Raw genomic sequence first — 12,199 nt, forward strand, 5'->3', positions numbered from 1 at the left:
AAATTATGGACATTACTTAATTACCTTGGAGCATGTGAGCTGAATAAGTTAAGTAAAGGCAGGGGGACTGTATAAGGTAATTAAGGTAACTACATGCTGACAAGTTACCACCATTGATCTGAGCCTTTTTAATTGACAAAAGGCATGATTTAGCATGCACCTTAATTATTGAATGAAATTAGCACCCGTACTTTGGTGTTTTATTCTGCAAATAGAACTGGCCAGGAGACAATTACCACAATGCTGCTGACAGCTGCTTGCTAATTCAAGCCACAGTCACCTGGGCATTTACAGTCCTGAGACTACAGAACTTAAGCATGTTCACACTCAGAGGTGGAGATTTGATACAGTGAAGGCAAGAATTGGGAAAGGTGCTTTTTAATTAACATTCTTCCTTTATTAGGTATTATATGAAACCTGAGAATGGTGTGGGGGAGAGAGACTGTGTTCCTACTCCAACAGGTGACACATGGCTATACAAGGGCCTCCTTTTCTCAGTAGCGCCGTACCTCTTTGAGAAGTGGTTCTGTGTCTGGGTTGGAGGTTTCTGTTGTGGTTGAAGAACTGTCATCATCTGCCAAGGAATCCTTCAGCTCATCCTCCTGTTGCTTTCCTTTCCCTCTTCTGTCCTTTTCTTCCCGTTTCTTCTGTGGCTTAGCCTTGCGCTGAACTGTTTTCCCTTTTCCTAGAAAGATAAGGATGCTTCAGATTCTCAGCAGCAGTGCCAGAGATGGGCTAGCTCCCTTCATTTCGGAGGCTACCCCATGTGATTAAGCCTCTGAAGTTTGTTGCCTGTTATGACACACAACCACTTTTGCCCCTTTGCACCAAATGTGAGCAAAAGAAGAACCCTGATCTCCACCACTGCATTTATGTTCCTGAGCAGTGTCCCCATTGCCTCTCTGTGGATGTGGGCACCTGGCTGCCTGTAATTCCTCTCTGCTCTGTTCCTGACATTCCTTTTAAACACCACAGCATCCAGTTTGACAGTTTAACCACATAACATTAGATTTAAACAAATCTGAGGATGGCAAAAGCTCAAAACAAATGAAGAATCATCAAAACAAATGAAGAACAGAAATGACCAGCATACTTGTCAGTTGAAAAAAAACCCAACAAAACACAAAACTTGAAATAAGACTAGTGTGGATGAGCAAAATCAGTAATAGTATTTATCTAGCAAAGAGGTAAAACACCCAAATGACCAAAACCTGAAAATCTCACACCCAAGTATAATTTTTCCTCCTGACATATTTTATTCCTTTAGAGTGGACTATTCTCAATACAAAGCAGCTGTGCATGCTTGTGTGTGGAGTCTTCATGAGCTTACCATTGCCTGCTGCTGGATTTGAGCCTTCACAACAGTCTTATGTCTTACTAGCTGTAGTATGTGCCTTTACTCATAGGATCCTTCTTAAGATACTGCTCTTCAAAATAAGCATTCTCATTTATAAGCTAAACAGTACCTTCATACAGCCTCCTGGATGGATTTAATTGTTCACTCAAAGACTCAAGTAACCTGTGCTGAATAACTAGATTCTGCTTCTTCTAGAATTTGTCCTAGCTTGAGCTGGAATTGAGACTAAAAGCACCATGACAGCTGTTATATTTTATTTGGCAAAATGGTAAAGTTTGTACCAAACCAGAAATTTGCCTTCATTATTTTGGCAAATACCAGAGACATATCAGTGCCTTCAGACTTTGCTTTTTAAGACATAAGTATCAGTGTTTTCAGTATCTAGGAAAACAAAAATATTAAAGATAAAAATATTCTTTTTGAATGCAAATAGATATGTAAATACAAGCAGATCTTCCTATGAACACTTTTTTCAAGGTTGGCTTCCAGCATATTAAGGGCATTTTGGCTGGACCTCAGAAGGCCTCGTTCCAAAATTTGCTTGAAATGTAATCCACATTCAGGATTGCCAAACAGTTTAATGTTCATAATTAGAATATCTATGTAAAATGTTACCATGACATTAAAACGTAACATAAAGCAGCTGTTTAACAAAAATCTAATGCAGCCTCCACTGCACTCTGCTAGGACCCAGGTATTGGGAAGCTGAAACAGAAGACTATATAAGACAGCAATTCTGCACAGTATCTTATGACAAACAGTTTTTGTCCAGAAGCTGCTGCAAAAGTTTGTGATTAGCTCTGAATACTTATCTAAAGACAAATACCTATGTATGCATATAGGTGCAGACAGATTATCAAACTTCCTCTATAGTTTTACGTTTTTACATTTTAAGTAGGACAAATGGAAATGGACACACTACATTATCTGGAGTGGGAATATGCTTTTGAAATCAAACTTGGTGCTCTCCACATATTGTATGCAGCTGCATCACAAAAACACTCAAGTGCAAGAGCTGCTTCCTTCTTAGGAGGAGCTAGAAATGGAAGATGTGCTCCAAAGTGCTTTCAGGCATGCAGTACATGGACTGGATCAGTCCACTGAACACCCATGTACGCTTATATGTGACCCATGAGAATGTTGCATCCTTAAAACCAGACACTTTGCTTTCCAGAGCTCCAACACTGCACTGTTTGCCATTATGGACACCATCCACGAAACCTCCCTACCATCACATCACCTTCTGTTGTCCTATTTAGCCTTTATGGAATGAATACCTGACAAACTGATGTCAGTTCTCCTAATTCCTCCAACCACCTTCCACTGTGGAAACTAAAAGCAGCCCAAAACCAGAGTAGTGTATTTTAGCAAGACACCAAAACCTCACATCACTTCGGAGTCTTTACTTTGAAAGTCCAAACACATCCTAACATCCACTCTGAACTAATTAAGAACTCTCTACTCATTACCACCTAACAGAGTGAAGTTAGTTCTTTGGTGAGGCACAATCTTACAGATGGTGCAGTGTTTATATGCCTTCCCATGATTCATTTTCTTAACTTTAATAAGCAACACCGTATCAGTGCCATTTCTGTACAAGTGTTGGTAGCAAAAAGTGTAAAAATGTTTAGAAATAAACATATTATCACTAAATAATCATATAACTCTGGGATGCAATTGAAATTGCTGATACAAAAATCATAATTAGAAATCCTACTTCAAGAAGTGTTCAAAAGAAGACAATAACTGACAATTTCAAAAGTCTAAACATATCTAATGTAAGAAATTCAATTAATTATTTTAAGCACTACACAACTGCAAAGATGAATGAGCAAGTCCAACTCAACTCTAGCCTCATACAAAAATGAATGCAATGTATAGACACAGGTGCCTTATATTAATTTGCTGACCACCTGACATTAAGGATTTTCTATAACTACAAGTCTGGGCATGAAGAATTCCATTCCTAAACAATAACACAGGGGTTATTTGCCCATCTCTCTCTCTCTCTCTCTCTTCCCCTCCTCCCTTTCTCCCTGCCTGACTTTTCACAACACACTAAAACAACTTCCTTTTCCCTTCCCTGAGCCCCAAGCCCAAATGATGGATGTGGGAGGAACGGATGCCAACTCAAAGGCAAAGGAGTAACAACAAATAGCATTTTTCTTCTTCAGAGAAATCAGGTGTCTAGATATTCACACCTGCTTTCATCAAAACATGCCACTGTTTTTGCAGGAAGAATGACAAGCTAGCTCTCTGCACAGTGCACTTCACTACCATAAGGTAACACAAGTGTTCAAGACAGGCGCACAGGCAGACAAGACAGGGACCACAAAAAAACACTCCTTTTCCACACTATGAAAACGTGACCTTTACAGTCAATTAAATCTTGTCCTGTGTTTTACACAGGGAATCATCCCATTAAAACAGAATTGTATTACCTTTGTTTTTTGCTAGTGGAGATGGGGGCTGTTCTGTAAACACGTCAGGGGAAGGGGATTCTGGGTGGTCAAAGTCTTTTTCCATAGTTTCTATGAGCCCAGTGAGATCTGAATCCTCTGAGCTGTGCCTTCTGCTGCTGGCACATTCGCCATGAGGCGGGCTGAGAAGTGGGAGCTGTGGCAAAGCATTTTCAGTCTGTTGCTCTTGCTGCTGGGGCCCGGATGCTGGGGGTTGCTGGTGGGGCTGCTCTGCCAAAGCTGGTGCCTGCTGCTGCTGCATTAGCTGCTGGTTCTGCCTTGTCCCCTTGGCTCTTTTGCCTGCGGCATGAGTCTGAGGTGTGGCACCTGAATCCAAGGTAAAGGGCCCCGTTCTGTTTACTGACTGCATGGAAGCTGCTTGTGCTGAAGTCCTGTTAGTTATACTTGAATTGGTTTTGGATTTGATGTTTTCAACATCAGGTGCATTTCTATTGCTGTGAAGGTGTGCTGTTGCATTGCATTGCTTATGATTCCCTGCACCGGATCGTGAAGACGAACTGCCTGCTCCATAAATTCCTCTGGACGAACTGTGATTAGAATCCGATCCAAGTGTATTCAAGCTGCAAGAGTAACACATGTTTAAACGTACTCCACAATGTTTCCACTCTTCACCATGAAAAGAGAATCACTATAGTCAAAAGAAGCCTTGAACTATACTATTCTTGGCATACAACCAGCAAAAATGCCTAAAATTGTTTTGGCAAGTCAGTAGCCTTTACCATTTCCTGTTCACTTGCCTGCTGTACATAGGAACAAGAATACAGTAAAATGACTGTTGATACATATGATGGAGGGAACACTGAAAGGAGATTATGTTCATTTAAGACACCTAAGATAGGAACTTCTGGCCCGCAATTTTTTTTTTGCAGTCTTTACAGTCCATTTTTGAGAATATTAACAGGAAACTTGGCAGGGTTTGGTTTTTTGGTGAATATTTTTTTTTCCTGTTTTTTTTTTCCAAAAGAAGAATATTCCTGACAATCTAAAAATTCATCTTTTCATCCAAGACATATTTTTACAAGCAACTGTGGGGATATCTTTATTCATTTACCTGTTCTATACAGCAGTATTACTTTCTTAGTGGCCTGATAACTAAATAAATAAATGGTAAAAGTACCTCAAGAAGCCCAAACATTTACTTACTTTCCATCAGATGAAATTCCAACTATTCTCCTGAGATCAAGTGGCCTTCCCATATCAAAGGGAGGGTTTGAGGCCTCAAAGGACAAGCGTCTTCTAAATGGCTCCCAAATTCCTTGAGCTTCTAGATAGGCTGTTCCAATTACCAAGAGAAAGAGTACACTGGAGAGAAGAAAGGTAGTCATTTAAGGATTTATTTCTTAGTTTTGAGCATTTAAAAAATAATGACTAATCACACAGGACAAAAAGTTTGTATCCTGTACTAAAAATACTAAAAACTGCATCCAAACCACAATTTTGTCTGACAGAAACATAACATACACAAGACTGGCATGATTTGCAAATCACAAGCACTGAGAATGGGAGTTAGATGCAAGCCTGACATGCAGCTGCCAAGTGTATTAATCTAAAAGAAAAAAAATTGGACTTCAAAACCTGGAGCTACAAGCACATAACTATTCAAAGCAACAGAGATGATTTAGGGAAGGCAAAAATAAACACCACTTTATCAAATTAAAAAAACTGGACTATACAAACTCCTAGTGTTCATTCCTAGAAATTAAGGATAACTTCGCAGTGATATAAAAGAGTTATTTTAGGGGCAACTAGCAAACACATATATGAGGCAACCCAAAAGTTATAGGCAGTTTATGCACAGGAATCTTGGAATATTATAGAATATATTAGGACTCTTCTCTAGTTTGCTGCTAAGAAGGATTTTTGTATCTTTAAGAAAAAGACACAGTAAGGGAATGGATTAGTATTCTCTATTCTTTATAAAGTCTAATTAACAAATACAGCACATATAAAATTATCAAAGCAAACTAAACCTATGAGCTGAGAAACATTACTTACTCTGTCAGAATTAAAACCAAACTCAGCCTATACATTTCTAGCACATATATAGAAGAAAACCACATAAGTACTCACTCAGCACTTTAAGTAATGCAGTGTTAGTGATGACACAAAATTTCCTAAGTAACAGAAATTTTCTTCTTACTTTGGAAAATGCAGTTTCCTCACTAAACACTGCATTACTTAGGAAAGTGCTGAAGAGTCAAAAAAGAAAATGAAGTGGGCTGTAACTTCATCTTCTCTTTTTCTCTTGTTAATCCCTACAAGGAAAGACAGCCTAAGTGAACAGTTGCAAAATGAAGAGCCAGTAACTTACTGTGGGGAAAAAAAAAGGAACATGACATTTATGTGATAATGTTTTGGAGTTGCAGAACACAGAAAGACCACTTTTTCTTCAGAGGCATCTACAGCACCAAAACATTTCACACTAAGATATAAGCTTAACACTAATGAAAAGAAAAGCAGCATTTGTTGCTATTGATAAGTAAAAACTCATACTGATAAGTTTCCATGCTAGGGCTTTCTCTGCACAAAAGCAGTGGGGTAAAGTGCCTCACATCCAAGAGGTGAGCAGGACATAAGGTTTATAACTCTTGATTTCAAATAAAGAAGGTAGAGGTTAGACTGTGAGGTTAGACTTAGAGGTGGCACTTTCAATACATAATTCAACAACGTGTAATTAATATGTCTGTTTGCTGAGGAAAAATGTGCATTAATATCCTACTACATAACCTGTGAGTGTGCAGTGTTACAAACAATGTCCTTCAGGTTCTCAGAAATCCCATTATTAGTATCACCAGCTGTCTGTCACATAACAAGCAGCAGCAAAGTTAAATGGATCCAAGGCATCTGCTAAGCTCATTACAGTCACTGCCTTCTATCTCTAAAACACAGTACTCCAGAAGGATGCTTGCAGTTTTACAGGAATTCACTGCCATCAGTGCTTTAATACCTAATATGTTTCAAGTTTGGCTTATTTATCAAAATCCCTAAAGATTATCAGAGCTAACAGGAGTATGTACCTCACTTATGGAAATAGGTTCGAGCAAGAAGTGTATTATTTTGTCCTTGGTTTGAGCAGAAAGTCAGCACTCCTTTGCCTTAAACAGCTCACAATCTATAGGAATGTTTATCAATTTGATCTCCTTTTAGCCTATTTTATTTTACAACAATTAGAGCATGTGCTGAATACCCATGTGCTTCTCTGTAACCCATATTCGAGCAGTGGCAGTTTGTGCCCGTACAGCAGTAAGAACAAACACACACACAACCTCATTATTCCTGAGATGATTATGTACAGTGCCAGTTCCCAGTTGGGCCTGGGCAGTGCTTCTGCACACGTTGCCAACATGTGATATGGAAGCGATGCATTCAAGATAAATACAAATTCAGAGCCTCCTGCAGTGATGAATTTTAATTCACGTATAACTCTGGAAGCAGTGAAATCTGGTGTAAACCTGGAAACAACATAAAGCACATTAGAACTTTTCATATGAACAGCACAAAGGTTTTAGGCAATTTTTATAATTCATAAATTACAAATTTTAAAAAAAACCCTGTAATTCAACCCCATCAATTACAACACAGCCTAAAAATACTTGTGTATCTTTCAAATACCTTGAGATGTGTTTGATTATGTTCATTAACACTTAATGGTTCTAGATTACTCCTGCGGTACCATATGAAGTTATAATACCTGAAAATAAGGTTTTACCACACCTGTTAATGAAAGCTATGAATGCCTCAAAAATGCAGCAGCAGGTCTAAATAAGTAACGGAACCAACACTTCACCTTTGAGTCACAAAACTGACTGATCAAAAACATCACCTCTATGTCACAGTCTCATCTCAAACTAACTGTGCAGAAATACTATTTCACTGCAGTAATATTTCCTACATTCACCTGCAGAACAGAAGCAACTTCTGAACTTTTTAGATACCATTTTCTGAATAGTTAACTTTACAACAAAGCACTGTTAAAAGATCAGTGTTTGGCAGAGATTTCCAATAAAAAATGATAGAACTACACAATCACTGTCATTAAGGCAACAGACAAAATATTCAAGACTAAAATACTGTGCATTACAATAAAAATCCTTGGACCAAAGGCTCTCTTCTTCGTACTGCAATGCACCAAAAGCATATGTAGGTCTAGGTCCCATGTGCATTCACAAGTTAAATGAGGGAAATTTATATAACCCCATATAGTAAGATTATTCCAACACAGCAAGTTATACTTACTAGATAGTAATAGAAGTAATAGTATAGTCAGTCACAAAAACATGGTATAATGAAAAATCAAACAAAATTTGCAAGAAGAGAGAAAAATGTCATTTTGTTGACAACTGCATAATAATGTTTTTACATTATTATAAACCCCTATATACACAAAACTTCAGTAAAAAGCCCTTAGAATTTAACCACGAGATGTCTGAAACAAAATTGAAATTCCAAATATAATGCTCCATTTAGATGTAAGAAAAAACACTTACAATATGACAATGTCTTTAGAGGCATTGGCACTTAGTGCAAATTCCTGACAGTTAACTACTTTAAATCCATATCCTTCACATGTGTAGCCACTGATTTCCATTGTTTTCACATTAATCTGCAGCTGCCCTGTATTTTCCACTTTGAACATTCTCCTCAGTGTGAAATTCGGTTCTTTGTATTTCATTTCTAGAAACAAACAGCAGTGGTTAGTGTTATGCTAAGCAGATATTCTTCACTAAATTAGTATTTTGCAGCAGAAGAGAGTTGTGTCAGTATTACAGCATGAGGGAGACTAGCAAGGTCCAATGAAATTAACTTGTAGGCAGATTCCAATCACTGTCAAGGTAGGGCACTTGTACACTTCCAAAACTCCCTTACCTCTGAACGCACTGCTGCCCCACAAAGAAATCACCTAAGCTGCAAAGTGCTTTAATGTACTGCCTAATGTGGTATTTTGTGAACAGTCCCACAAAGAGAAGAATTAAAACAGGTTTTTTTTGTTTCTTTTTTTTTGGCGTGCCTTAAAAATACATGGCTTAACTACATATATCTTATTAGCAAAATATCCCTAACCACAGTGGGTAAAAGGCAACGACTAAGCTTTACTACAAGTTTTCTTACTGACCCCTCACAAAAAGTAGAATAATTAACATGGCACTTAGAAATGTCTGGAAAAATGTGAACTAGCAAAGCAGATTTTAATACCAGATAACTAAAACTCTTTTACCGGTTTCCTAGGTAATATAGGTACTCTTAGCTCTCATCTCAGAAGCGAGCCTGAGGCCATAGAGCAGAAAACCTCTCTGATCTCAGAGTAGACTCTGGCTGAGATTTCATTTTCATCAAGGAACATGCCCAATGCTTTTTCCCCATTGGCTATGAGCTTAAAGATTATGAAAGTGTGAAGAAAAGAAGTACACAGGAAGTTACACCCATGATCCAATTTATATTAAATTTAGGAACTAGAGACTTTGATAGTAAATGTGCCAAGATCTTTACCTCCTCTGTCTTGAATTTAAGTGGACAAAGAGCTTCTGTTTTATTTCCTAGTTCTCACATTAAAACAAAAATCATACTATATTTTGTATTCTGCCTAAATAAAGTACCAATTTTAATGTATTTAAAGGAGTTAAATTTCTGGGTCACTAGAAGAGGGGAAAAGTATTTCCACACATTTCAAGTTTTACACAAAGTATGATTTCTGTTCAGCACATTAGCTCAAGAAGTACTCACTTTCTGAACAGTCTTTTAATAATGCTTCTGTGATTTTAAAGCGTAAAGAACTTCCTGGACCAGGAGGTTTGCCTGCAACCTTCAAGCTCTCAGTTGTTCCTTGTCCTTCTACCATTATGGCATCTACTACAGTCAAATTATTTCTGTGGGGAAAAAAAAAAGTGTGAGGGCAAACATTCATGAAAGCTTCTCTATAGACTATGAGCTTATATCCCAAATCTGGAGAATAAATTCATGTTCTGTTCCACAGCTAATTCCCCAAATTACAGAATTAAACAGCAGGGGTCTCAAACATGGTGTTTACAAGACAAAACTCTAAGAAATCACAACATAACATACACATACAAACCCCAGTCAAACACTAGTTAAAAGCTGTATCTCTTACTAAGGCATCACACCTGATACAAAAACAAACTAAATGCTCTTCACTGGAAAGACTGAACTTGCATTGTAGCTTGATCTTGCAAAGGGCATCTCTAACCAGAGACTCTTCTTTCAAGACAGTGTAGGATGTATTTCAGAAATCTAGTCTCCACATATTGGTGGGTGAGAGGCTGGACATGACCCAGCAATGCACACTCACAACCTAGAAAGACAATCATACCCTGGGCTGCACCAAAAGCAGTGTGGCCAGCAGGGTAAGGGAGGGGATTCTGTCCCTCTGCTCGGCTCTGGTGAGACTCCACCAGGACTGCTGCATCACCTCTGGGGTCACCAGCACAGGAAGGACACAGGCCTGTTGGAACAAGTCCAGATGAGAGGTACCAAGGTGATCAGAAGGATGGAGCACCTCTGCTATGATGAGAGGCTGAGAGAATTTGCATTATTCAGCCTGGAGAAGAGAAAGTTTCCTGGTGACCATACAGGAGCTCCAGTACTTAAAGGGAGCCCTTATGAAAGATGGGGACAAAGTTTTCAATAGGCCCTGTAGTGACAGGAAAGGGGTGATGGTTTTAAAACTAAAATGGGGTAGATTCAGAGGAGATACAGGGAGGAAAAAATTTTTACAATGAGGGTACTGGAACACTGGAACAGATTGCCCAGAGAGGTGGCAGATGTCCCATCCCTGGAAACATTCAAGATTAGGTTTGACAGGGCTTTGAGAAACTTGAAGATGTCCCTGTTCATTGTAGGGGGGTTGGATTAATGACTTTCAAAAGCCCCTTCCAAACCAAGCCCTTCTGTGATTCCATGGTAACAGTGGCTTATATATTTATATTGCTGAATATGGACTGAATACAGTTAAAATACTGTAAAAAGACATGTCAGAATTACATTTACATTAAATCTTTCTGCAGACACATAGGATTCTACAATTATTCTTGTAAAAGCAATAGTTTCTTTATAGCTGATCGCAAGTATAATCTTATATATAAATAGAAAAACAGATAAAAACTCACACTTATTTCAGAAATTTCTCTTACCTGATAACAATCAATGATGAAACAGTTTTATTAAGAACTGGAGTGAACTTTACTTTGACTGACTTTCTCTCACCAGGTTTTAATATTAGGCTTAAAATGGAATGACGAGCCAGGCCCTTTTTAAGTCCCACAGTGGTCTGTAGTGGTTGGACCTTAAGAAGGTGGGGAAAACAAAGCAATGCTTTAAAAAATAGGACATTCTTACATTTATTTGATAGAAATGGTATTGTTTTAGCTAGAAAATCTATCTTGTCCTAAAAAAGGATATTACTCAATGATATATTTTGGGTTTTTAACCAGAAACTCTGATAGCACAGGGATTTCCCTACTTATTATTAAATTGCTTGTGTTGCTGAAGAAGCAGAACAACACAACAAAACAGAACTGAGCTAAACCTCACCCATATAGATTCATAAATTTCTAGTGAAAGAAAGAGATCAAAAGTTCTTACATATATATTTTGAACTCTAAATTAAAATCTAAATCAAGCCATTATGGAATACTTTTTCTCCACAGAATTTTTCATGATTAAGCAAACAAAATAGAAGAACTACTCAAAAAAGTAGTTATTTAACTTATTTAGCTAAGTTTGTAATTTGTCTTGAGACACTGAATAAGCACTGAATGGTAATCTAAAACAAACTGAAAATGGAGGGGAAAAGTCAGATAAAGAAAAAAGTGCTTAAGATGAGGCATGCTCTATATGAAAAAGCACACACTTAAAAGCAGTTCACAATACTCAAATCACTTAAAAGAACCAACAAAGAAATGGAATAATCAATTCTTTGCTAATTTTAGAACTAGTAACCACTACACTGAAGAAAATAATCCTGTCACTAAGAAAATGAGAAAATGCAGTTTTCCTGTAACTTTCACAGTTGTATTATAATGTAAGCATATAGAAAAAGTGACGCTTTATTTTTTACATTTGAAGATATATTTCTCTTCCCAATTTCCTGATAGCCAACAGATACTACATTTATATTACATTTTCCACATTAAAACCTGAAGACATGTACGACTGAAGTCTTATTAAAACATTAAAATACCTAAATTTAAAATTACCAGGAATGTATTGAAATACTTACACAATTTCTGAAGACCTGGAACTCTAGAGTCCTCTGATTGAAATTAGTTGGTTTACTCAAATTAAACCTGAAATGAAATTGCAATTTTTATTTTCTCACACATCAGGGAAGATAATGACATACTTGCAT

The 12,199-nt window shown here is 37.6% G+C and overlaps 1 protein-coding gene across 2 annotated transcripts in view; it reads right to left on the reverse strand.

The window, feature by feature from the left end:
- Window positions 1–12,199, reverse strand: part of TMEM131 (transmembrane protein 131) — a 90,944-nt gene that overhangs the window by 10,719 nt on the left and 68,026 nt on the right. For both annotated transcript variants that reach the window (XR_004496903.1, XM_015623156.2), the window contains exons 25-32: window positions 12,071–12,137; window positions 10,983–11,134; window positions 9,559–9,701; window positions 8,325–8,511; window positions 7,104–7,289; window positions 4,981–5,139; window positions 3,799–4,397; window positions 510–685 (exon numbers count right to left, since the gene is read on the reverse strand). Coding sequence is in view for 1 of the 2 variants with exons in the window: in XM_015623156.2 (XP_015478642.1) it covers window positions 510–685; window positions 3,799–4,397; window positions 4,981–5,139; window positions 7,104–7,289; window positions 8,325–8,511; window positions 9,559–9,701; window positions 10,983–11,134; window positions 12,071–12,137 (1,669 nt within the window). In the remaining variant the exon portion in view is untranslated. The remainder of the gene's footprint in view (window positions 1–509; window positions 686–3,798; window positions 4,398–4,980; window positions 5,140–7,103; window positions 7,290–8,324; window positions 8,512–9,558; window positions 9,702–10,982; window positions 11,135–12,070; window positions 12,138–12,199) is intronic.

The sequence above is a fragment of the Parus major genome, chromosome 1, assembly GCF_001522545.3.
Source record: "Parus major isolate Abel chromosome 1, Parus_major1.1, whole genome shotgun sequence".
Taxonomy (NCBI): domain Eukaryota; kingdom Metazoa; phylum Chordata; class Aves; order Passeriformes; family Paridae; genus Parus; species Parus major.